This window comes from Hylobates moloch, unplaced genomic scaffold (assembly GCF_009828535.3).
Source record: "Hylobates moloch isolate HMO894 unplaced genomic scaffold, HMol_V3 SCAFFOLD_19, whole genome shotgun sequence".
NCBI classification, from domain to species: domain Eukaryota; kingdom Metazoa; phylum Chordata; class Mammalia; order Primates; family Hylobatidae; genus Hylobates; species Hylobates moloch.
In genome coordinates this window covers 48,543,500-48,570,770 of record NW_026652294.1, presented here as the reverse complement: position 1 = coordinate 48,570,770, position 27,271 = coordinate 48,543,500, and the positions used below count along the sequence as shown (strand labels likewise).

General features: G+C 43.1%; 1 protein-coding gene and 1 non-coding gene across 3 annotated transcripts in view; one reads left to right on the top strand and one right to left on the bottom strand.

Annotated features, from left to right (window-relative positions):
* Positions 1–27,271, top strand: part of DCAF7 (DDB1 and CUL4 associated factor 7) — a 46,090-nt gene that overhangs the window by 7,164 nt on the left and 11,655 nt on the right. For both annotated transcript variants that reach the window (XR_004245319.2, XM_032138040.2), the window contains exons 2-4: positions 24,057–24,215; positions 25,231–25,342; positions 25,722–25,840. Coding sequence is in view for 1 of the 2 variants with exons in the window: in XM_032138040.2 (XP_031993931.1) it covers positions 24,057–24,215; positions 25,231–25,342; positions 25,722–25,840 (390 nt within the window). In the remaining variant the exon portion in view is untranslated. The remainder of the gene's footprint in view (positions 1–24,056; positions 24,216–25,230; positions 25,343–25,721; positions 25,841–27,271) is intronic.
* LOC116459573 (U6 spliceosomal RNA) lies at positions 18,783–18,886 on the bottom strand. The gene has a single exon (XR_004245612.1). It is a non-coding gene; the product is annotated as a U6 spliceosomal RNA (small nuclear RNA).

The following is a 27,271-nucleotide window of genomic DNA, read 5'->3' as shown; positions in this document are numbered from 1 at the left end:
CTGGAGTGCAGTGGCGCGATCTCGGCTCACTGCAAGCTCCGCCTCCCAGGTTCACGCCATTCTCCTGCCTCAGCCTCCCGAGTAGCTGGGACTACAGGCACCCGCCAACACGCCTGGCTAATTTTTTTGTATTTTTAGTAGAGACGGGGTTTCACCGTGTTAGCCAGGATGGTCTCGATCTCCTGACCTCGTGATCCGCCCGCCTCGACCTCCCAAAGTGCTGGGATTACAGGCTTGAGCCACCGCGCCCGGCCTATTTATATATATTTTTATATGTATTTATATATGTATTTATATATATATTTATATATTTATATATTTATATATATTTATATATATTTATATATATATTTTTATATATTTATATATATTTTTATATATATTTATATATTTTATATATATTTATATATAGACGTATAAATAATGTATAATTTATGTTGTTATTCATGAAAGTAATAAAAGTGAAGATGCGGTCGTGCCTTCGAGGAGTATTTTATATTTGCTTACTAGGAGACATCAGACATAATATTCACAGTTCAAAAATGAGTAAAAATGATCCTGCTTCACAGCCTTTTCTCTTTAGGAGGATGTGTATCATATATTGGAGTAAAGGTATGCAAAACAATGGTACAGAAGGGCAGTGGAGGTAGGAGATAGAAGAGGTTTAGCAAGGGTCAGGGAAGACTATGGAGAAAAGGTAGAGAGAAAAAGACCTAAATATCAACAGTAGGATGATGAAAGTCAGATACAATTCTTCTTATCTGCCCATAATATATAAGGAAGGACAGCAGTATAATGAAGAGCAAACAGGTCTAGGAAGATGCTGAGAAATACCTGTGGCTGCAGATTCCAAACTCAGAAGAATGCAATTCTCCCAAATAGGATTTTGATGGGCAGAGTCACTCCTTTGTTTGAGACAATGAGAAGCGGGTACACAGGCTGGCATCAGGAGCTTCCCCAAACCCCATAGGAGATGTTAGGTAATAGGGGGGCTAAGCTCTAAAAGGAGACATATAGATGTGTCATGTTCTCTAGAAGTGTTAGATGAGGCCTATCGGAGGAGACGTTGAATTGTGAGCAGCTTGGTGGCACCTGACTTCACTGGCTGAGGAGATGCAAAGGCTTCCTGTGTTTCTACTAACTTGGAACATGGTCCTCCTTCAGATCATCTAGGAAGAGCTTCCATCATTAGGCCAAAGTGGGAGGATCACTTGAGGCCGGGAGTTTGAGACCAGCCTGGACAACATAGCAAGACTCTGTCTCTACAAAAATATGCAAAAATTGGCCAGGCGCAGTGGCTCATGCCTCTAATCCCAGCACTTTAGGAGGCCAAGGTGGGCAGATCACTTGAGGTCAGGAGTTCAAGACCAGCCTGGCCAACATGGTGAAACCCTGTCTCTACTAAAAATACAAAAATTAGCTGGGCGTGGTGGTGGGCACCTGTAATCCCAGCTACTCGGGGGGCTGAGGCAGGAGAATAGTTTGAACCTGGGAGGCAGAGGTTGCAGTGAGCAGAGATTGTGCCACTGCACTCCAGCCTGGGCGACAGAGTGAGACTCTGTTTGAAAAAGAAAAAATAAATCAGGACCAGGCGCAGTGGCTCACGCCTGTAATCCCAGCACTTTGGGAGGCCGAGGCGGGCGGATCATGAGGTCAGGAGATCGAGACCATGGTGAAATCCTGTCTCTACTAAAAATACAAAAAAAAAATTAGCCGGGCGTGGTGGCGGGCGCCTGTAGTCCCAGCTACTCGGAGAGACTGAGGCAGGAGAATGGCGTGAACCCGGGAGGCGGAGCTTGCAGTGAGCCAAGATCGAGCCACTGCACTCCAGCCTGGGTGACAGAGCGAGACTCTGTCTCAAAAAAAAAAAAAAAAAAAAAGCTATATTGCAAACAGAATAAGGGCTGGGCACAGTGGTTCACTCCTGTAATCCCAGCTACTCGGGACACTGAGGCAGGAGACTTGCTTGAACCTGGAAAGAGGAGGTTGCAGTGAGCCGAGATCATGCCACAGCACTCCAGCCTGGGCGATGAAGTGAGATGGTCTCAAAAAAAAAAAGAGAATAAAGCTGAACACACAGTGCTGAAAACAGTAAAGGATGGGGAGGACAGATTGAAAAATGAAATTGAAGAAAACAATTAGAACATAATAGATGCAGAAAGTGAAAGAGATCTGACTTAAGTGTAATTAGTGTCCCTCAAGAAGAGGACCAAAGAAATGAAACAAACTCAAATATATGGTTAAAGAAGAACTTAGAAATAAAGATTTGAAGTGATAAGTTCAAATTGTATCTCAAGAAAAATTGGCACCGAACAGTTGACACTGAAACATTTCCTAGGAAAATTTCTTTTTTAAAAAATTTATCTTATTTTTCGTGTGTTTTGTTTTGAGACAGTGTCTCACTCTGTTGCCCAGGCTGGGTGCAGAGGCATGATCCCAGCTCACTGCACTCTTGACCTCCTAGGCTTAATCGATTGTCCCACCTCTGCCTCCCGAGTAGCTAGGACTATAGGTGCACACTACCACGCCCAGCTAATTTTTGTATTTCTTGTAGAGGCAAGGTTTTGCCATGTTGCCCAGGCTGGTCTCAAACTGTGGGCTCAAGCGATCCACTGACCTCAGTCTCCCAAAGTGCTGGGACTACAGGCCTGGCACAGAGCCTGACATCCCTAAAAACATTTCTGTGTTTAAGGATGAAGAAAGAATTATTTGGACACCCAGGCAAAATGATCAAGTCTTCTTGAAGAGGGGAAAAGAAATTAGGCTAGCTGCATTTGATGACACAAGGCCATGGAGCAATGTCTAGGAATGCACAAGTACTGTAGATTGTGCTGCTGTAAATACTTGGGGATATACTTAGGCATATGTAAGGTTTATATGGAAATAATAATGCTGGGGAACACAAAACAATACTTGAAAAATGGGAAGGTATTCTCTTTTCTTGTATAGTAAAGCTTGATATCCTAAAGATGTCAGTGTCCCTAAACTTAATGTGATCCCTGTTTAAAATACCACAGTTGTTTTTTCTGGAGACAGGGTCTCGCTCTGTCGCCCATGCTAGAGTGCAGTGGTGTGAGTGTAACTCACTGCAACCTCAAACTCCTGGGCTTAATCAATAGGTATCTTACTATATTGCTCAGACTGGTCTTGAGCTCCTGGCCTCAAACAGTCCTCCTGCCTGCCCAACCCAAAGTGCTGGGTTACAGGCACAGGCCACCATACCTGGCCAAAAATACTCCAGATTTTTAATAGTGGTTTTTTAGAACCAGGCAAACTGACTGTTTCTACAGACAAATTTTACAAACATGCACACATTGTCAAAAAACTTCTGAAAAAGTGGACTAATGATGGAGGTGGGGAACCACCCACCAGATATTAAAACATAATGCAAAGATATAATAAATAAGATCGTTTGATACTGTAAGAACTGATGCATAAACAGAGTCCAGAAATGAACTCAGAAGACAAAAAGAAATGTAGTCTGTGCTAAAGGTGATAGGAAATGAAGAAAAAATATTTTTAGGGCCGGGCGCAGTGGCTCACACCTGTAATTCCAGCACTTTGGGAGGCTGAGGCAGGCAGATCACGAGGTCAGGAGTTCGAGACCAGCCTGGCCAACATAGTGAAAGCCCGTCTATACTAAAAATACGAAAAATTAGCCAGGCATGGTGGTGGGCACCTGTAATCCTAGCTACTCAGGAGGCTGAGGCAGGGGAATCACTTGAACCCAGGAGGTGGAGGTTGCAGTGAGCCAAGATTGCATCATTGCACTCCAGCCTGGGTGACAGTGTGAGACTCCATATATATATATATATAAGTTTTTTTTTAATAATTGGTATTGAAACCAGAAAAAAAAAATTGGATCTCTACCTTAAACTTTGTACTGGCCGGGTGCAGTGGCTCACACCTGTAATCCCAACACTTTGGGAGGCCGAGGCGGGTGGATCGCCTGAGGTCAGGAGTTCAAGACCAGTCTGGTCAGCATGGTGAAACCGTGTCTCTACTAAAAATGCAAAAATTAGCCGGGCGTGGTGGCAGGCGCCTGTAATCCCAGTTACTCGGGAAGCTGAGGCAGGAGAATCGCTTGAACCCGGGAGGCGGAGATTGCAGTGAGCCAAGATGGCACCATTGCACTCCAGCCTGGGCAACAGAGTGAGACTCCGTCTCAAAAACAAAACAAAACAAAACAAACAAAAACCTTGTACCAGAATTCCAGATAAATGGGAAAATGTAAACATATAACTGTAAAACATGGGAGAATCTTGGTGTGAGAAAGCTGTAAAAGTAGAAGTAAACTATATAAAAATAAAATCTCTGTAACAAAACCAAAGTCAAAAGATAAGTGACAAACTGAAAAAAATACATGTAACGTCCTAGACAAAGAACAAATCCCTTAATAACTGCATATAAAGATCTGCAAATCACCAGGAGACCAGCCACCCAGTAGAAAAAGAGAAATAGATATGAACAGTTTCCAGAAAGGATATGTAAATGATTCTTGAACATATGAAGAACTGAACCTCATAAGAAAAAAAAAAAGGAATTTCAGCTAGATTAGGAAAAATAAAAAACCTTGGTAATCTACTGTGTGTGTGTGTATACGTATATGTAGCTTTCCTGTGCAGTAGCTATCAAAATTTAAATTGGCATTGTTTTCCACCTGGTAGTTCCGCTAGTGGTAATTCATCCTACAGCGATCCTGACGTGGTTGAAATGACTAAAGTCAAGGATATTCATTTTAGCATTATTTGTAAGAGAAAAATATGAAAATATTATTAGGGAAATTGTTGAATAAATTATGCTACCTCCATGCAGCTGTTAAAAGAATGAGCTAGCTTTTCATGTACTGATGTGGAACATTTTAAAATAAATATTCAGTGGAAAAAATATGTAGAAGAGTAAACTAACACCCGTGTTTTTTTAAAAAAAGCATACGCATATACATATGTACACCCATATATGGTTGTGTGTAGAAGGGATACACAAGAAATTGATAACACTGATTTCTCCAGGGAAAGGAACTGGGATGTAGGGGCTGTAGTTTATACTGTAATTGCTTTTGTGCTTTTCAAAATTTGTGTATGTATTACCTAGCAAAAAAGTAATAAAAAAGCTAACATTAATAAAAATTAAATCTTACTCAGTAGAACTTCAAAAAGAGGAATAAACAGAAAGGAATAAATGAAGAAGCACTAGGCATATAGTAGCAAGAAGCAGTTCTTTTTATAGAGAAGAAGTCAGGCATGATAATAACATCAGATAAAATTCAAGGCAAAAATCTTGAAACAAAAGGAAATATTTTACATGTTAAACATACAGACTGGGCGTGATGGCTCACACCTGTAATCCCAGCTACAGGCTGGGTGCAGTGGCTCATGCCTGTAATCCCAGCACTTTGGGAGGCTGAGGCAGTCAGATCACTTGCGGTCAGGAGTTCAAGATCAACCTGACCAACATGGTGAAACCTTGTCTCTACTCAAAATACAAAAATTAGCTGGGTGTGGTGGTGTGTGCCTGTAATCCCAGCTACTTGGGAGGCTGAGGCAGGAGAATAGCTTGAACTCGGGAGGCAGAGGTTGCAGTGAGCTGAGATCACGCCACTGCACTCCAGCCTGGGCAATAGAGCAAGACTCCATCTCAAAAAAGAAAAAAGGAAAGTACAACTGACTGAGAATAAAAAGTCATAAGTCTATACATATCTAATAGTATAGCATTTAAATAGAAAGCAAAAACTTTTTTAAATATAGGGAGAATTCGGTTCATATGTTGGAAATTGTTAAGTGAAGTAGACAAAACAAGGATATAGAGGATTAGAAAATTACAGTTTGTTCACACCTGTAATCCCAGCACTTTGGGAGGCTGAGGCTGGCAGATCACTTGAACCCAGGAGTTTGAGATCAGCCTGGGCAACATGGTGAAACTCCATCTCTATCAGAATATTAAAAATTAGCCAGATGTGGTGGCACCATGCCTGTGGTTTCAGCTACTTGGGAGGGTGAGGTGGGAGGACTGCTTGAGCCCAGAAGGCAGTGGCTTGCAGTGAGCCTAGATCGAGCCACTGTACTTCAGTCTGGGTGGACAGAGTGAGACCCCATCTCGAAAAAAGAAAATAATGTGTTATAAGTATAGAGAGCTTTGCATTCAACAGAAAATTCACTTTAAAAAATAACCCAATTTACAAAAACTGTGTATTTAGAAAAAAATTTTTTTTAAAATCAACTGATTGGAAAAAAAAATACTACATATCAAAACTTACAGGAAGGTGAGGAACCTGAAGCCCAGCTATAGGCTAAGTGGCTTGCCCAAAGTCATATAAGGGGTAAAGGAGGGCCAGAACTGGAGTACTGTCTGTCTCCAGAGTGTTGAGAATAAATGTATGTCCATGTCCAAAAAAAAAAAAAAAAAAAAATACTTAGGGGGAAAAAGAACATGTTGAAAAACAGAGGAACACTTACCCTACCAGATTAGAATAAACATACTGGAATTGATATAATTATAACCAGAGAGATAGGTGGAACTGAATAGAATATTTCAAAGACAACTTTAGTATATATAAATGTGAAATATGTGATAAGATAGATTCACTGGGTAAAAGATTACATTGTATGGCACAGTTGTTCATCTAGCAGAAAAATTTAGAACCCCTAATTCACAGTGTATAATGAAAACTAATTCCAGATCAAATGTCTAATTATAAAGGAAAGTCCACAAACAATATTAGAAAATTGACCAGGAAATTTGTCGTGAGGCAGTAGGGGTGGGCAGGGACACTAATTAATTAATTCCGGAGTCAACTAAGGAAAAGATTGGCAGATTCTATAGTACATACAAATAAAATATTTCTCTGTAAAAGATATGCCATGGACAAAGTCAAAAGACAGGGGAAAATATTTTCTTTTCTCTTTTTTTTTTTTTTCTTTTGAGACAGTGTCTTGCTCTGTGAGCCAGGCTGGAGTACAGTGGCACAATTCATAGCTCACTGCAGCCTCAACCTCTCAGGCTCAAGAGATTCTTCCACTTCAGCCTCTCAAGCTGCTAGAATTACAGACGCGCACCACCCTGCCTGGCTAGTTATTTCTATTTTTTGTAGAGATGGGATCTCGCCATATTGCCCAGGTTGGTCTTGAACTCTGGGCTCAAGCAATCCTCCCACCTTGGCTTCCCAAAATAGTGGGATAACAGGCATGAGCCACCGAGCCCTGCCCGGCGGAAAATATTTTCAAAACATGACAGACAATAGTAGCTAATACTCAGTGCAATAGAAAAATGGACAAAGGGTATGAATATCTAGTTATAGTAGAGGAAATGCAAGTGATCAATAAACAGGAAAAATGCTCAACCTCACAGGTAGTTAAGGGAAATGAGAATTGTGATACCATCTTTCCCTTTTAAATTTATAAAAATTAAGTTGTTGCTTCTAGTGCTGTTGACAGTATGGAGAAATGAACACCTTTACATACTGCTGCTAAGAATGTTAGTTGCTACAGCCTATTTGAAAAGTAAGTTGGTGTCTATTAAAATTTAAAATACACATACTTTCTAATACAGAAATCCCACTGTTAGGACATTGGCGTCCAGAAAAAAACACAGCAGTACATAAACACATATGTACAAAGGCATATAAATAAGTAGTGGTGTCTGGGCATGGTGGCTCATGCCTGTAATCCCTGGAGCTCAGGAGTTTGAAATCAGCCTGGGCAACATGGTGAAATCCCATCTCTATGAAAAAAAAAAAAACAAAAAACAAAAATTTAGCCTAGCATGGTGGTGGGCACCTCTAGTCTCAGCTACTCAGGAGGCTGAGATGGGAGTATCCCTTGAACCCAGGAGGTGGAGGTTGCAGTGAGCTGAGATCGCGCCACTGCACTCCAGCTTAGGCGACAGAGCGAGACTCTGTCTCAAATAAATAAATAATAAAAAATAAAAATAAGTAGCGGCAAGAAAGAGAAACAGTGTACAGCACTGGGGGAATCCTGGTACATAGATTAAAAGAATGATTTGGATCTTCATATTGCTCTGAGGGTTGCCCATTATTTTGTCAAATTAATAGAGATTCATAGCCTTGGCTCTAGAATTTCATTTTTCTAAAAGTTGAGGGAAAAGTTTACACTTAATGTATGTACTGACCATATAGAAGAATGTAGAAGCAACACACAACAAATTATGTGATATCTTGGGGATGACATAGGGGGATGTTAACTTTATATATATATATATACACACACACACACACACATATACACATATATATACATATTTACACACACACCTGTGTTTTGTTTGATTTTATACAATGTGATACACTTTATAATCCTCTTACAATCTAAAAGTACATTTAAAGAATGTAATAAACCCATGGGAATGTCATCAAAATAGATAAAATTTGTAAAAATGGACAAGAAAATGTTAGAGGATATAATGGTAAGGGGTTCAGGCTAGAACTCTGGTATCTAAATTCTAGCAGTCACCTCTTTTTCCACTGGAGTCTTATCAAGAAAATCGCCGGGCGCGGTGGCTCACGCTTGTAATCCCAGCACTTTGGGAGGCCGAGGCGGGCGGATCACGAGGTCAGGAGATCGCGACCACGGTGAAACCCCGTCTCTACTAAAAATACAAAAAATTAGCCGGGCGTGGTGGCGGGCGCCTGTAGTCCCAGCTACTCAGAGAGGCTGAGGCAGGAGAATGGCGTGAACCCGGGAGGCGGAGCTTGCAGTGAGCCGAGATTGCGCCACTGCACTCCAGCCTGGGCGACAGAGCGAGACTCCGTCTCAAAAAAAAAAAACAAAAACAAAAACAAAAAACAAAGAAAATTATATACAAATAATAATAGCCAAAGGGGAAACCTAGCATTCTATTAATAACCAAACAAGAGCCACTAATGTGGTGCTGCTCCCTGGTGAACTAAGTGGGGAAAATGCAGTTTCGCCTTGAAGCCTCAGTGAAACTTTCTGCTTTTCTACCTCTGACTCAAGGACAGACCCAATCTGACCTCTCCTACCCAGTTGTAGGTTCAGAGAAGCTGGAGCGGAGGATGGTCAGGCCCATTCTGAGGAGGCCAATTTGCCTGTCCATGTAGGAGCAGGATAAGCCAGAGTCAGCCATGGGACATGTCTGACTGTAGAGTGGTCAGGCCCATGCACCTGTCGCAGGCTTCAGCCAATCACTTCAGCAATTCTTTCCCCACTGGAGGAGCTAGTGAGTGGTGGGGACAGAAGAGCAGAACTCCCACACTCAGTATTCCCTCCATGGGGGACTGGGGCAAAAACTCATGCTTCCTATGGGCATAGGTGGAAATGTGATGTTAGGGGAGGAGGAGCTTAAAGAATGAGAGTGCTGCTAACAATTTGTAACAGTACAGTCATGAATCTAGATGAGGAGTTGGGCTCATGCCTATAATTCCCAGCACTTTGGGAGGACCAAGGTGTCAGGATTGCTTGAAACCAGTAATTGGACGCTGCGGTAGGTAAGCTATGATCATGTCACTGCGTTCCAGCCTGGGTGAGAGTGAGACCCCATCTCTTAGAAAAAGAGAGAGACAAAGAGTCCTTACAAATCAGTAAGAAAGATATCCACAACCCAGTAGAAAAACTGGACAAATGTTCTAAGCTGGTGATTTCTGTGTAATGGTGAAGAGTTTGGGTTGTAGGATGGGACTGCCTGTATTTCAAATCGAGCTTTGTGGCCGGGCGTGGTGGCTCACACCTGTAATCCCAGCACTTTGGGAGGCTGAGGTGGGTGGATCACCTGGGGTCAGGAGTTGACAGTATGGAGAAATGAACACCTTTACATACTGCTGCTAAGAATGTTAGTTGCTACAGCCTAACCTGACCACCATGGAGAAACCCCGTCTCTACTAAAAATACAAAAATTAGCTGGGTGTGGTGGTGTGCGCCTACAATCCTAGCTACTGAGGCAGGAGAATCACTTGAACCCGGGTGGTGGAGGTTGTGGTGAGCCGAGATCGCACCATTGCACTCCAGCCTGGGCAACAAGAGCAAAACTCCGTCTCAAAAAAATAATAAATAATAATAAAATGGAGCTTTGTGTTATTGGGCAAGATATTTAACTCAGCATTCTTTACTGAAAGTGGGAAGAATAATAGTACCTACTTCATGGCAGTGTTGAGAGGATTAAATGAGATGATGTGTGTAAAGAATGAATAATGCTTATACTTGGTCCATATAAGTGCTCAGTTATTTTTTAAATTTTATTATTATTATACTTTAAGTTTTAGGGTACATGTGCACAATGTGCAGGTTTGTTACATATGTATACATGTGCCATGTTGGTGTGCTGCACCCATTAACTCGTCATTTAGCATTAGGTATATCTCCTAATGCTATCCCTCCTCCCTCCCTCCAAGGTGCTCAGTTATTATTGATTATTGTTATTCAAAAGTAAAGGTAGTCAATGAACAAATATACTCAGCCTCTGGCCAGGTGCGGTGGCTTACACCTGTAATCTCAGCACTTTGGAAGGCCTAGGTAGGCAAATCACTTGAGGTCAGGAGTTTGAGACCAGCCTGATCTACATGGCAAAACCCTGTCTCTACTAAAAGTACAAAAATTAGCTGGGCATGGTGGTGTGCACCTATAATCCTAGCTACTCAGAGGCAGGAGAATCGCTTGAACCCAGGAGGCAGAGATTGCAATGAGCCAAGATTACACCACTGCACTCCAGCCTGGGCGAGAGAGCGAGACTCCGTCTCAAAAACAAAACGAAACAAATATACTCAGCCTCAATAGTAAGATAGTGATGAAATGCCATTTTTCATCCATTAGTTTAGCAAAAATGTAGGATTGATAGTTTTCAAAGGTATGGAGAAATTGGCACTCTCATATGCTCTTAAAGAAAGTGTAGGGGCCGGGTGCAGTGGCTCACGCCTGTAATCCCAGCACTTTGGGAGGCTGAGGCGGGCTGATCACCAGGTCAGGAGATTGAGACCATTCTGGCTAACACGGTGAAACCCCATCTCTACCATAAAAATACAAAAAATTAGCCGGGCGTGCTGGCGGGTGCCTGTAGTCCCAGCTACTTGGGAGGCTGAGGCAGGAGAATCACTTGAACCCGGGAGGCGGAGCTTGCAGTGAGCCAAGATTGCGCCACTGCACTCCAGCCTAGGCGACAGCGAGACTCCGTTTCAAAAAAAAAAAAAAAAAAGTGTAAATGGAAGCAACCTTTTTGAAGACTGATGGAATTTTGAAAGTAATACAACAAGCCACACATGGTGGCACATACCTGTAGTCCCAGCTACTTGGGAAGCTGAGGTGGGAGGATCACTTTAGCCCAGGAGTTCAGGACTCAGCCTGGTCAACAAAGTGAGACCCTGTCTCCAAAAAAAAAGAAAAAAAAAAAAAAGTAGGCCGGGCGCAGTGGCTCACAATCTGTAATCCCAGCACTTTGGGAGGCCGAGGCGGGCAGATCACGAGGGTCAGGAGATCGAGACCATCCTGGCTAACACTGTGAAACCCCGTCTCTACTAAAAATACAAAAAAATTAGCCAGGCATGGTGGTGGGCGCCTGTAGTCCCAGCTACTCGGGAGGCTGAGGCAGGAGAATGGCGTGAACCCGGGAGACGGAACTTAGAGTGAGCAGAGATTGCACCACTGCACTCCAGCCTGGGCAAAAGAGCGAGACTCTGTCTCAAAAAAAAAAAAAAAAAAACCAGTTATGCTTACAGAATCTGTCCAATAAAAACATTTCATTTAGGCCAGGCGCGGTGGCTCACGCTTGTAATCCCAGCACTTTGGGAGGCCGAGGCGGGCGGATCACAAGGTCAGGAGATTGAGACCACGGTGAAACCCCGTCTCTACCAAAAACACAAAAAATTAGCCGGGCGTGGTGGCGGGCGCCTGTAGTCCCAGCTACTCGGGAGGCTGAGGCAGGAGATTGGCGTGAACCCGGGAAGCGGAGCTTGCAGTGAGCCGAGATCGCGCCACTGCACCCCAGCCTGGGTGACAGCAAGACTCCGTCTCAAAAAAAAAAAAAAAAAAATTTCATTTCACACACATACAAAAATAAATGAGTAAGGGTAGTAGTATTAGCAAAAGTAGAGTAGTATCGTATTAGCAAACAATGGGACATAACCAAAACAACTGAATAGTTAAATAAATTATATTGTGCTTACCATAATCTGCTATAGAAGAATGAGGGAAAGGGGAGCTATTTGTACTGAAGATCTTCTAAGATTATTGTTAAAAGCAAATTACAGAATACAGCTGGCAACGGTGGCTGACACTGATAATCCCAGCACTATGGGAGGCCGGGGCAGAAGGATTGCTTGAGCCCAGGAGTTCGAGGGAGACCCTATCTCTACAGACAATTCAAAAATTAGCTAGATGTCATGTATGTGTACCTGGGGTCCCAGCTCCTCAAGAGGCTGAAGCAGGAGGATCGCCTGAGCCTGGGAAGTCAAGGCTGCAGTGAGCTGTGATCATGCCACCGCTCTGCAGTTTGGGTGACAGAATGAGACCTAAGGTCTCAAAAAAAAGTTGCAGAATACATTTTATGGTCCAAGTCTATGTATGCTTTTTTCTTTCTTTCTTTATTTTTTAAACAGATGAGGTCTCATTATGTTGTCCAGGCTAGTCTCAAACTACTGGGCTCAAGTAATACTCCCTTCTCAGTCTCCCAAAGTGCTGGGATTACAGGTGTGAGCCACTGCACCTAGCACCTATTTATGCTTTTTTAAAAAAGAAAAAACCACACATAAATACACGGAGAAATATTTGGAAAGATGCACACCAAACAGCGTCAGTAAGGATTTGTGAGGGTCAGTAAGCAGATGGGAGGCTTTACTCTTTTACTTTGTATTATATGCATATTCAGAGAGAACTTATATTTTCTTTCATCATTAAATGGATATCTGAACAAAAAAAAATTGAACAACCTGAGAGCCAATTGTAATTCCTCTCAATATTTGGTTGGCAACTTTGAGCAGAAGAACTAGTGTCAGTTTGGCTGAGGCTAAAACACACTTGTGCAAACACAATGTAGTCTTTGGAAAGAGAAACCAGGCTGTGTGATTAGAACAGGTGGGCCAGGACTGTCTGTTGTAAGTAGTACAATCTTGAAATGTTGAAGAAAACACAATCAATTTTGGAAAGAGATGAATTTCTGGTCAGAAATATTATAAAGTACACAACATGCTAAACTCTAGTTGTAGGCAAAGCTTACATTGTTTTGTGATAGTACATGAGATTTTATTTGGCGTCCTTCTTTTTTTTTTTACCCCCCCCCCAAGACAGGGTCTCACTTTGTTGCCCAGGCTGGAGTGTGGTGGCACAATCACAGCTCGCTACAGCCTTGACTTTCTGGGTTCAGGTGGTCCTCCTACCTCAGCCTCCTGAGTAACTGGGACTACAGGCCCGTGCCACCACACCTGGCTAATTTTTTTTACTTCTTATAGAGTTGGGATTTTGCCGCGTTGCCCAGGCTGGTCTCAAATTCCTCCTGGGCTCAAGCAATCCTCCTGCCTTGGCATCCCAAGGTGTTGGGATTATAGTCATGAGCCACTGCACTCAGCCTGGCATCCTTCTTAAATATAGTATGTACCCTGAAACTTTACCCTGATTTTGTTTTGTTTTTGTTTTTGTTTTTTGAGACGGAGTCTTGCTCTGTCGCCCAGGCTGGAGTGCAGTGGCGTGATCTCAGCTCACCATAACCTCCACCTCCTGGGTTCAAGCAATTCTCCTGCCTCAGCCTCCCAAATAGCTGGGACTACAGGCATGCACCACCTCACCCGGCTAATTTTTGTGTTTTTAGTAGAGATGGGGTTTCACCATGTTGGCCAGGCTGGCCTCGAGCTCCTGACCTCAAGTGATCCACCCGCCTCAGCCTCCCAAATTGCTGGGATTACAAGAGTGAGCCACCATGCCCAGGTCTGATTTTGGATGTAGAAAGATACATGGTAGAATTGGGCACGCCCTAAGGTATTCCAGAGAAGCTTTGCATTTTCTTCGGGGTACTGTATGTAGAAAGTTCTTAGTCTTTGCTTTGGTTATCAGTTATATTAGGTTAGTGCAAAGGTAATTGCAGTTTTGGCCATCACTTAATGATGGCAAATAAACACAATTACCTTTGCACCATCCTAACATTAAACTCAGGCGCTTTAAATTTTACACTGAACTACGTGAAAGCTAGCTTAGTTGATCTCTGTCATAACAGAAACCGTCTCTGTTTTTTTTATTTTCTTGGCTTGATTTAACGTTCGTTGCTCACAAGAAACAAACCCACTCAAGGTAGTTGAAGGAAAGGGAGGTTTTCATTCAAGGGAGTTGGAGAATCCGAAGGCAAGATTGAGCCTCAGGCCTCTCATGGGACTGGACCCGGCCAGTGGAAAGCTGTTGTCTCACACCCTGCCCCACCTCACATTACATGTCTCTTTTCTGCCTCTTTTCTTTCATGCTTGTCATTCTCACTCGCTATGTATGCCAGCTTTCCCTGCAGCTCCATGCCCTTCCAGGCTAAAACTAGATAGCTTTTGGGTCTTAATTCTAAATGCCTAGGAGTGAATCGGTTAGCTCAGAAGTCCAGCCAGTTCAAACACCTGTGTCAATCTAGCACATTAATTCTCAACCTTGGCTATTATTTGATGTCACTGGGAGCTTTAATAGATACCAAAGCCTGTGTCCCATTACCAGAAATTCTGGTTTCACTGATCTGGGATGTTGCTAAACCTAATTTGTTGGGATATGTTTAAGTTCCCAGAGGATTCTAACATAGAGCCGTGGTCCATGGTTGAGAAGCACTGATCTAGGAGAGAACAGGGTCATCTTACAGGCGTGGAATGCTCAGAGAGTGGGGTCTTGGCCTAGGTAGATTATTCTCCCAAAGGTATCCTCTAGGGTGTCCCCATTTTTGGCTTTAACCTCCCAGTTCTCTTTCTATTTAGGGTGTGTTAGAATAACCTGTGGAGCTTTACTTTAAGGAAAAAAAAAAAAAAAAGCTCATGCCCAGACCTAGTAAATCAGAACCTTCAGAGGATGGGGACCAAGCAGGCATAGTTTTTAAGCTGCCCTGCAAATTCCAACAATACCACCAGGCCTGATCTCCAGGCCGTGCACTCTCACATAGCAGCACCATCCACAGTCATGGCTTCATATGTACCACTTTGGTGGTTTTTGTTTTTTTTTAATTCTAAGGTGTCTCAAATCTTGGTCAGATATTTAGGAGCCAATACTATTTGACCTGTGAGTAACAGATGTACCTTTTTATTTTTAAATAGTCTAGATGTCTTTTTGTTTTTGTTTTTGTTTTTGTTTTGAGATGGAGTCTCACTCTGTTGCTCAGGCTGGGGTGCAGTAGTACAATCTCAGCTCATTGCAAACTCTGCCTCCCAGGTTCAAGCAATTCTCCTGCCTCAGCCTCCTGAGAAGCTGGGATTACAGGTGTGCACCACCACGCTTGGCTAATCTTTGTATTTTTTGTAGAGACGGGCTTTCACCATGTTGGCCAGGCTGGTCTTGAACTCCTGACCTCAGGTAAGCTGCCTACCTCAACCTCCCAAAGTGCTGGGATTACAGGCGTGAGCCACCACGCCTGGTCTAGATGTCTTTTTCCAAGTACTTTGGTAAGAGAAACTGGGAAGCACCAGCTATGTCAAGTGTATGTACTGCAGTGGGTTAAACGTTACTGGTGGGGAGGGTGATTCATTACAGGGATGTTGGTCACATCAGCCCAATAGCTGACAGAAATGATAGGAAAGGCAAGGCGTGATGGCTCACACCTCTAATCCCAGCACTTTGGGAGGCCAATGCAGGCAGATTGCTTGAGTGCAGGAGTTCGAGACCAGCCTGGGCAACGCGGCAAAACCCCGTCGCTACAAAATATGGAAAAATTAGCCAGGCGTGGTGGCACACACCTGTAATCCCAGCTACTCAGGAGGCTGAGGCACAAGAATCGCTCGAACCTGGGAAGCGGCGGTTGCAGTGAGCTGAGATTGTGCCACTGCACTCCAGCCTGGGCAACAGTGAGCCTCCATCTCAAAAAAAAAAAAGATAGGAAAAATATTTATTATATTCTTTGCATCCTAGATACTGGTCCTCTCATATATATCCTTGATAGGGAAGCCTCCTCTTCCCTTGTGAGGGAGGGTGTAGGGAAACAGGCATTTGCATAGTTAGGTGGTAAGAGTGTAAATTGCAAGGCAATTCAGAAAGTAGTGCTCTGCTCTATAGAAATAACTTACTAGTGCAGACAAACATGATTAGGATATTCATCGAGGCATTGTTTTTCATAGGGAAAATGGGAAGTAGTCTAACTGTCTTGTGGGATTAAATACATTGTAATTTGGCTATCTTGTGGAATGCTATACAGTTGTGACAATTAGACAGATTTATTTGTATTGGCACCAGCATGAAAAAGAAAATTGTCATGCAGGATATGATTGGAAAAAATTTTAAAAATTTTTGAAAAGAGAAAAGATGGCCAGGCACGGTGGCTCATGCCTGTAATCCCACCACTTTGGGAGGCCGAGGCTGGTAGATCACTTGAGGTCAGAAGTTCAAGACCAGCCTGGCCAACATGGTAAAGCCCTGTCTCTACTAAAAATACAAAAATTAGCCAGGTGCGATGGCAGGTGCCTGTAATCCCAGCTACTCGGGAGGCTGAGGCAAGAGAATCGCTTGAACCCAGGAAGTGGAGGTTGCAGTGAGCCGAGATTACGCCGCTGCACTGCGTGCAGTCTGGGCAACAAAGTGAGTCTCTATCTCAAAAAAAAAAAAAAAAGAAAAAGAAAAAAAAGAAGAAAATTGATATATTGTGTAAAGGAAGCGAGTTGCAGAATAGTATAATTATATTTATGTAAAGAAAATTTGTATCTGTAAATCTGTAGGCAAGATCTGGAAGTAGTTATATCAAACCAAATGGCAATTACTGGTATAGAGGGATGGGGTGGTATTGAAAGAAGGACTTGCACTTTTAATTCTCTACACTTAGTACCTTAATTATTTACAGTTAGTATAAATTACTTCTGTAATGCTTAAAAATACTTAAAAACTATAAAGAACCAGGGGAAAAAAGAAAATGGTTATCTTTATGTGGTGGCATTTTAATTTTAATTTTTTGTGTGTGGGGGCAGTATTTTTTATAATGAAAAAGTTTTAATTTTCTAATTGGGGAAAATCATTTTTAAAAATTACATCAGGACTTGAATTTCATGAGCCTTTTCTGAACAATGAGGATGGCTTTGTTCTTGAATTCAAATTAAAAATTTAAGTCATTACCTCTTCTGAAAGCATTGAGAAGGTCAAGGAAAGATTGAATCTCAGCTATTTCCTGACTTCTCTCCTAGGTTAGGTACTGTTGTTCAGAGATTGTCAAACTTTGCTGAAATCACATCACCAGGGGTGATGAATTCCTAAGAATAGAGAGTCCTGGGCCTCACTTGACACTTACTGAATCAGAATCTTAGGCTGGAGTTGAAGGCCTAGGAATGTAAACCTCTTCAGGCAAGTCTGATAGCTAAGTTGGAAAACCATTGCTATAGGCAGTACAAGCAGAAGTAAGACACAGGCCTATATTTAAGGCATTTACTAAGTGAAATAGCACAAGACAGTAATGTCAGTGCTGTCATGAGGCACTATGGGATTAGTCACCAAACAGATGGTAGAGATAAGCACTGAAAGAAAGAGCACTGGACCAGGAAGACTGTGAATGCCTTATGAAGGAGGTAAGATGTCATAATATTCAAAGCCCATGTATTGAATAAGACGGTTCTACACAGAGCTGTTACATACAACTCGAGGTAGGTACTGTGAATATCCTCACTTTACAGATTGGGAAACAAGATGAGCAGAGTTAAGTAACATGTCCAAAGTCTTAACAGCTAGCAGGTGGTAAGTAGGGAGCCCTAGACGCCCAATTCCACTGTGCTGTATTAACATTGGGCAGGATTTGGGTCAGTGGAAAGGAGGTATGAGGATTTTACAGGTATAGAGGGAAGTGTAAGGAAAGGGATGGGAAACAGTGACTAGATAAATGAAGGTGGAATATAAGGTAAGTTAGGGCTGGGTGGTAGAAAGCCTTGTTAGGCTAACAGGATCCCAAGTGTCAAATGCTTACAAGATCGGATATTTGAAGCTTGGGAGGAAATCTCTGATGACTTGAAAGACATTTTCTCTTCCAGTTGAACTTCACAGTGTTATCTGCAAAGTTAGAGAGAGATTTGGGGTTTCGTGCTCCCTTGTGTATCCACAGCACTTAAAACAGTGCCTGACTCCTAAGAGCTGTCCACTAAATACTTCTTGAATGAATATATAAATGAAATATCTGGCTCACAATCTACATCAGAGGCTTATTCTTTCTTTTTTCTTTGTTTTTTTTGAGACAAGGCCTTGCTCTGTTGCCCAGGCTGCAGTGTGGTGGTGTGATCTCAGCTGACTGCAACCTCTACCTCCTAGGCTCAAACCATCCTCCCACCTCAGCTTCCCAATTAGCTGGGACTACAGGCATGCGCTACCATACCCGGCTAATTTTTGTATTTTTTGTAGAGATGAGGTTTCACCATGTTGCCTAGACTGGTCTCGAACTCCTGGGCTCAAGCGATCCATCCACCTTGGCCTCCCAAAGTGCTGGGACTACAGGTGTGAGCCACCACACCCAGCCTCAGAGGTTTATTCTTTCTTCTGCCCAATGAGCCTGAGAATTTAGCCTTTCATGTTTTTGTTGTTCTTGTTGTGTGGGTACGTAATAGGTGTATCTATTTTGGTATAGGCATGCAAAACATAATAATCACAACTTGGAAAATTGGGTATCCATTGCCTCAAGCATTTATCCTTTGTGAAAATACAGAACACTTTACAAATTTCCGTGTCATCCTTGTGCAGGGGCCATGCTAACCTTTGTATAGTTCCGATTTGAGTACGTGTGCTGCTGAAGCAAGCACTCTCATCTGGGTTTTTTTTCCCTTTCTCCTCCACAAAGGCTGATACCAAAAATTCCACGTTTCATCTAGAATCTTCCTTTATGTAATATTTTCTGGCTGGGCGTGGTGGCTTATGCCTGTAATCCCAGCACTTTGGGAGGCCAAGGCAGGTGGATCACCTGAGATCAGGAGTTTGAGAGCAGCCTGACCGACATGGTGAAACCCCATCTCTACGAAAAATACAAAAAAAATTAGTTGGGTGCAGTGGCATCTGCCTGTAATCCCAGCTACTTGGGAGGATGAGGCAGGAGAATCGCTTAAACCTGAGAGGCTGAGGTAGCAATGAACCAAGATCGCGCCATTGCACTCCAGCCTGGGTGACAAGAGTGAAAATCCGTCTCAAAAAAAAAAAAACAAAAACAAAAAAAACATTCCGCGAAGGTCAGAATGTCAACTTTTTAGTTCCATGTAAAAACTGTTCATTTGGTCACAGTCCCTCTTGCGGCCATTCCTGGTTATCCCTTGCCATTCTCACTATCCCTTAATTTTTCCCCTGTTCCCCTCTGGGCTCACTGCCTCCAGCCACCTCCTTGATCCAGTCTGTCCTGCCCAGCACTACCAGATGTGTGGTCCTCAGAGGCCTTGTAATCATACCACTGTCTTCTCAGACGCCTTCATCGGGGGAAGGCCATGGTTGCTTTTGGTGACTTCCAGCCTACCCTCAGCACACCTTCCCAGCCCCATCTCCACTGCACTCCCACGTGGCTCTCTCAAACAGGCCTGCCTGCTGCTATCAAATGGGTCATTTAGTTTGCCACCTTTGTATGTGTGACCCTTCTGTTCTACCTACCTGGGATGCCCTTCCCTTTCCTATTTGCCTACCCGGATCCTTCCTATTCTCCTTTGAAGACTCTGCTTAGATGCTAACTCCTCTTTCCTCAGGTGCCCCATTTGAATTATTGCTGTTTTCTCTCAATTGTTGTAGATTATTATCAGTGTCATAAATAAGCCAATCATGTATTACCTTGTGACATTACTTGCATTGCTATCTTAAGTGTTTTAGGGCACTGGGTTTTGTCTCCTTTTACATCTTTATACATTATCTCCCCTAACAATTATATGATTGTTGAAAGTCTGTAGGTGCTCCATAAAATGAATATTTAGACTTAGTCATATGGATTTTTAAGAGTTAAACATGGATGACAAGATCTATGAATATACATAGAAAAATCCTTAGGAATCTATAAAAAAGCTACTAAAACTAATAACTAATGTAGCAAAGTTATAGAAGCCAAGATTAATGTACAAAAATCAGTTGTATTTCTATATACAGTACCAGTGAACAATTGGAAATGGAATTTAAAACAGTTTCATGGTCAAGCACAGTAGCTCATATGTGTAAGCCCAGCATACTGGGAAGCCAAAGTGGGTGGATCACTTGAGCCCAGGAGTTCAAGACCAGCCTGGGCAACATGGCAAAACCCTGTCTTTACAAAAAATACAAAAATTAGCTGGGCATGGTGGCTTGTACCTGTAGTCCCAGCTACTTGGGAGGCTGAGGTGGGAGGATCACTTGAGCCTGGGAGGTAAAGGCTATGGTGAGCTGTGATCGAGCCACTACACTCCACCCTGGGTGACAGAGCAAGACCCTGTCTTAAAAATAATAAATAAAACACAATCTCATTTATAATATCATAAAACTTATGTAGAAATCAAGTTAATGGGCCAGGCGCAGTAGCTGATGCCAGTAATCCCAGAACTCTGTCAGGCTGAGATGGGCAGATCACTTGAGGTCAGGAGTTTGAGACCAGCCTGGCCAACATGGTGAAACCCTGTCTCTACTAAAAAAATACTAAAAATAAAAATAAAAATTAGCCAGGCGTGGTCATGCACACCTGTAATTCCAGCAACATGGGGGGCTGAGGCAGGAGAATCGCTTGAACCTGGGAGACGGAGGTTTCAGTAAGCAGAGATCATGCCTCTACGCTCCAGCTGAGGCGACAGAGCGAGACTCAGTCTCAGAAAAAGAAATAAAGAAATAAAATTAATGAAAGAATCGTAAGAAGTACACTGAAAACTTTCAAACATTGCTGAAAGAAATTAAAGAAGGCAGCCGGGCGCGGTGGTTCACGCCTGTAATCCCAGCACCCTGGGAGGGCGAGACAGGCAGATCACTTGAGGCCAGGAGTTAGAGACCAGCCTGGCTGACATGGCAAAACCCCATCTCTACTTAAAATACAAAAATTGCCTGGGCGTGGTGGTACGCACCTGTAGTCCCAGCTGAGGCATGAGAATCGCTTGAACCTGGGAGGCAGAGGTTGCAGTGAGCCAAGATCGTGCCACTGCACTCCAGCTTGGGTGCTAGAGCGAGACTCTGTCTCAAAAAAAAGAAAGAACTTAAAAAAGGCCTAAATTAATGGAGAACTGTGCTATGTTTATGGGTTGGAAGACTTAATATTGTAAAATGTCAGTTCTCCCCAAACTGCTCGATAGATTCAACACAATCCCAATCAGAATCTCAGCAGGCTTTTTGTAAAATTCGACAAGCTGATTGTAAAATGCACATGGAAAAGCAAAAGTAGAGAATAGCAAAACAATTTTGAAAAAGAACAAAGTTGGAGAACTCACTATCTGATTTTAGAACTTACTAGAAAGCTACTATAATCAAGACAGTTTGCCTACTAGCAAACAGATAGGCAAATAGATAATGGAACAGAATAGAGTCCAGAAATAGATGAACAAATACATGGTCAACTGATTTTCAATAAAGGGATCAAGGTAATTCAAAGGAGAAAGAATTCTCAACCAATGATGCTGGAACAGTCAGATGTTCATATGTAAAAAAGCAAACCTTGTTCGGGAGCGGTAGCTCATGCCTGTAATCCTAGCATTTTGAGAGGCCGAGGTGGGTGGATCACCTGAGGTCAACAGTTCAAGACTAGACTGGCCAAAATGGTGAAGCCGCTTCTCTACTAAAAATACTAAAAAATTAGCCAGGCATAGTGGCACATGCCTGTAGTCCCAGCTACTTAGGAGGCAGAGAGGTAGGAGAATTGCTTGATGAACCCAGGAGGTGGAGGTTGCTGTAAGCCAAAATTGTGCCATTGCACTCCAGCCTGGGTGACGAGTGAAACTCCATCTCAAAAAGAAAAAACAACAACAACAAAAAGCAAACCTTGATTCATATCTTGTACCATACAAAAATTTAACTTGAAATGACTCAGAGACCTAAATATGAAGCCTAAAACTAGAAAACTTTTAGAAGAAAACATAGGGAAAAATATTTGGGACCTGGGATTAGGCAAAGATTTCTTAACTAGGACATAAAAAATTTTCTGGGCACGGTGGCTTATGCCTGTAATCCCAGCACTTTGGGAGGCCAAGCTGGGAGGATCGCTTGAGCCCAGAAGTTCGAGACCAGCCTGGGCAACATAAGGAGACCCCATCTCTACAAAAAATTTAGAAATTAGCTGGGTGTGGTGGCACATGCCTGTGGTCCCAGCTACTTGGGAGGCTGAAGCTGGAGGATTGCTTAAGCCCAGGAGGTTGAGCCTGCAGTGAACCATGATTGCACCACTGCACTCGAACCGGTGCAACAGAGTGAGACCGTATCTCAGAAACCCAAAATTATAGAGTGCCACATTGCACATAATGCAGTATCATTCAGCAGTAAGAAAAGAAGCAACTACTGATACACACGAGAACATGGATGAATCTCAAGAGCAGTGTACTGAGTGAAAGTAGCCAGACACAAAGACTCAAGACCATCTGATTCTATTTATATGGTATTATGGAGAGACAAAACCATGGATCAGTGGCTACTTGGGGTAGGTATAAGGGGTTGACTGCAGAGGAGCCTGGGAGAACTTTCTGGGTTAATGGAAATGTTTTATATCTTACTGTGGGGGTTACACAACTGTACATTTGCCAAAACTCATTTAACTGTACACTTGAGTGGGTTTTATTGTATGCAGCTATACCTAACTTTGGGGGGGAAAATGTCTGGAAGATACTGGTGTGTGAGACTGAGGTCAGAAAGATGAGTAGAAGGAATTCTATTTTGTGTTGTCTGGTTAGTACTTTTCCCCTTATTGTGGATCTTTACCAAATATCCCCACCATTCCATCTTCCAGTTGGAAGTTCATAAGCAAATGTACATTTAGTGTCCTGTTGAGCCAGATTGAGTTTGACAGCAAAGATTGGAAGTTAATGGTGGGCTAAAATTGAGTCTAAGAAAAAGTGATCAGAGTTAGGTGGGACTTTCTCATCAATGGCGCCCACTTTTTTTTTTTTTTTTTTTTTGCCAGTCACAGTGGTTTGGGCTCTCAAACGGTCATTTGACATACCTTTATGTGTAAACATAATGAGCCAGTGTTGAGTTTGGGGTTGGTGAGGGTTATGCACTATTGGATTTTTAAGTGAGCATTAGTTTGTTTAATGAAATTGCAAAGGGTGTTTCATATTCCTGGCCCCTGAGCACCAAATGTCCTCAGCACTTCAGTCATTGTGGCAGCCAAAACCACCCCTGGTCATTTTCAAATACCTCAGGGGTTTTGGGGGAAGGTGTGCCTGGCTGGGCGGATAGTGCACTTATGTAGTTGGAGTCAAGAATGCAGACTTGAGTCAGAAAACCTGTAATCAAATCTTGTCTCTGTCTCCTACTGGCTTTGCAGTGTTGAGTGTAACCACCCCTTTGAGTCTGGGTGTCCTTGTCTGCCAGAGGATGGTTGGACTAGATGCCCTCTCATGGCAATCGTTTTTGATTCTGCAGTTTAGTGTAGTACGGTGTCAAGACTTCTGTCACTGGCCAGGCATGGTGACTCATGTCTGTAATCCCAGCACTTTGGGAGGCTGAGGTGGGAGGATCACTTGAGCCCAGGAGTTCAAGGCCAGCCTGGGCAACATGTGAGGCCTTGTCTCTACAAAAAATGAACAAAATTAGCTGTGTCTGGTGATGCATGCCTCTAACCCCAGCTACTTGAGAGGCTGAGGTGGAAGGATCACTTGAGTCCGGGAGGTGGAGTCTGCATTGAGCTGTGGTTGCACCACTGCACTCCAGCCTGAGCAACAGAGCAAGATCTTGTCTTAAAAAAAAAAAAAAAAAAAAAAACCTCTGTCACTGACCAGGGATCTAATGTATTTGCTGTACTGCTCACAAATGCTTATGTGGCTCAACTTTGGTATGTTACAGGTTCAGCTTGTTGGTTTAGATGAAGAGAGTTCAGAGTTTATTTGCAGAAACACCTTTGACCACCCGTACCCCACCACAAAGCTCATGTGGATCCCTGACACAAAAGGCGTCTATCCAGACCTACTGGCAACAAGCGGCGACTATCTCCGTGTGTGGAGGGTAAGCGGATGCTTTATTAGCAGCCAGACAAGTGGGCTTTCTCAGCCTCAGCTGTTAGCAGTGAGAAGTCACAGAACAGACAGGGGTCAGAGGCAGCGAGTGTCACTGCAGCATGGGAGAAGCAAGCGAAGCTTAAATGGACTGACCTCATTTGGCTCAGCAGATTTTCTAGTAAATCAAGTCAAGATTCCATGAAGTCTGGCCGGGCGCGGTGGCTCACGCCTGTAATCCCAGCACTTTGGGAGGCCAAGGCGGGAGGATCACGAGATCAGAGGATTGAGACCATCCTGGCTAACACGGTGAAACCCCATCTCTACTAAAAATACAAAAAATTAGCCGGGCGAGGTGGCTGGCGCCTGTAGTCCCAGCTACTCGGGAGGCTGAGGCAGGAGAATGGCGTGAACCCTGGGGGCGGAGCCTGCAGTGAGCCCAGATCGTGCCACTGCACTCCAGCCTGGGTGACAGTGACACTTCGTCTCAAAAAATAAAAAAAAGATTCCATGAAGTCTGGCTTCTGGCTGCAGTCAGCTCAGTCAACCCGAGGTGACAATTACAGCCTTCAGTGGAGGTGGGAATACTTGGGAACTCATATTCTGTTTGCAGCCAAGGTATTTTTGAGTAAACTAAATGAAATACCAGGCCAGTGATTCTGGTAAAGTGTGTGAGTGGATCTTGGAGGCTTCCCTCCACCCTCAGCTGAGCTTATCAGCAGCAGCGTCCTCTATAGCATGGGCGTGGCCTTAGTACACCTGTGCAGAGGTTCCAGGCTGGGCAAAGTGAGAAGACCTCTCCTCTAGGAAGGTGCAGGGATGAAAATGTAGAAAACAAAGCTGGGCAGAGGAGAAAGTATGGGAAAAAGTAGCGTTCAGGGAGTCCTGGGTTTATTACTGTTTTTGATAAAAATGTTTTCCCCTCATGTCTTATGTTTACTAAGATATTTTCTAAACGGATTTTTTAAAAGACTTTTTATGAGGATAAGACTGGCTGATTTTTTTAAAAATTCTTGTTCCTTCAGGTTGGTGAAACAGAGACCAGGCTGGAGTGTTTGCTAAACAATAATAAGAACTCTGATTTCTGTGCTCCCCTGACCTCGTTTGACTGGAATGAGGTGGATCCTTATCTTTTAGGTAAGGGAGTTAGGGAGTATGTATTTCAGCTGGAAGAAGCCAAAATACATTTTCTCAGATGTCACACTGGGCCATACATCATCCTAGAACAAGGCTCAGTGGGAAGTAGGCTAGGCATGGAATGTGGTTATTTATTAATTCCTTTGTGTGGGTGAGCTTTCTGTGTGTGTAGATCTTGTCTCTCCAGTTAGAATCTAAGGTCCTACGGTGAGGACTGAAGACTTGACTTCCTCTGTGGCTCTGCTGGTAGCCCCCACCTTGTTTTCTGTGGTCTTTATGGTATGCTGCTCCCTGGGCTGAGCAAATGAGTAGACACAGGATGGAAGCTTGCCTGAGAACCTTGGTCCCATCAGCCCTGACTTGCACTGATTGTTTGCAGGTACCTCAAGCATTGATACGACGTGTACCATCTGGGGGCTGGAGACAGGGCAGGTGTTAGGGCGAGTGAATCTTGTGTCTGGCCACGTGAAGACCCAACTGATCGCCCATGACAAAGAGGTAAGAATGCTTTTCCATTTCGTCTTTCCCCAAATGCATCCTGTGACTTCCACACAGGAAGAGGTCAGATTGTTCTCTCATTGTTCTGCAACTTATGTAGAAAATCGTAACATAACATCTTCTTGTCTAAATTGACCATAGTAATGTATCAAAAACGGGAAAACAACGCCATTGTAAACTAATGCTTTTATTGGCTAATGTAAATGACATATTCTACGGTCTGTCATTGTTCTTTTCATGCCAGAGGTTGGTTTTTTTAAATAACAAAGTCTCTTATAGAGGAGCTGGGAACTGATGTGATTAAAAAATAACTTTAGAGTAATACTTACCTTGAAACAGATTAGATTTGGGGAGGAAGGAAGGGAGACAGGAAGAGAAAAAATTTTCTGAGAGACAAACCTAATTATTCATTTTTCTCTATAAATGTTTTACCAAATCCTAGTATGTTCACTTAATCTTTATACATTCATTACTGTTGGCAATGGAATATATTTTACTTTGATGGTGGTGCTTCTGTGTTTATTGGGAAAACTGAGGAGAGCTATTTGTGATTGCTTTTTTTTTTTTTTTTTTTTTGGGAAAAGTTTTTCTTTTTTTTTTTTTTTTTGTGTTGCATGGTGGAATCTGGGCTCACTGCAACCTCCGCCTTCCGGGTTCAAGCGATTCTTCTGCCTCGGCTTCCAGAGTAGCTGGGATTACAGGTGCCCGCAACCACGCCTGGCTAATTTTTGTATTTTTTTAGCAGAGACGGGGTTTCACCATATGTTGGCCAGGATGGTCTCGAGCTCCTGACCTCAGGCGATCCACCCACCTTGGCCTCCCAAAGTGCTGGGATTACAGGCGTGAGCCACCGCACCCAGCTAATTGCATTTTAATCAAAGCATTCTTCTCAGTGATTTTGGAAAATCCCCATAAGTCTTTTCCTCCTAGAGCCGTTGCATGTTCCTGGTACTCTCATCTCCTGTGGGTATTATTTCCTGTTCTTTTCTACCTTACCCTGCATAGCTAGGGGTATTAATATCTATACAGATAAAAAGAATGCCTTGACCTTAGGTCAGAAACTTGAGGTTGTCAACAGCAAAAGAAGATGTGACCCAGGTTATCATTCTTAGTAAGGGGTTGTCTTTGGCTTTCTATACTCCTAAGGGTAAGCCCTGTTGCAAGACTTCTTGAGTTGACTGCTGCTAAACCAGGGGTCAAATGAAGAGTTTGTCCCACAGAGAGGACCAGTAAGGAACTTCTGGAAACCCTCTTGGCATCAAGTTGAACAGGTTGCTACATTTTAGTTATATGACAACTTAGCCTGCTGTTGTCTGTTAGGTCCAACCCAGAAAATTGGAACTACTCTTAAGTATTTGAACTGCGGGGATTTAATCCAGGGGCTGCTTATACAGAAGATGGTAAAGCTGAGAAGCCACATAGGTAGCAGTG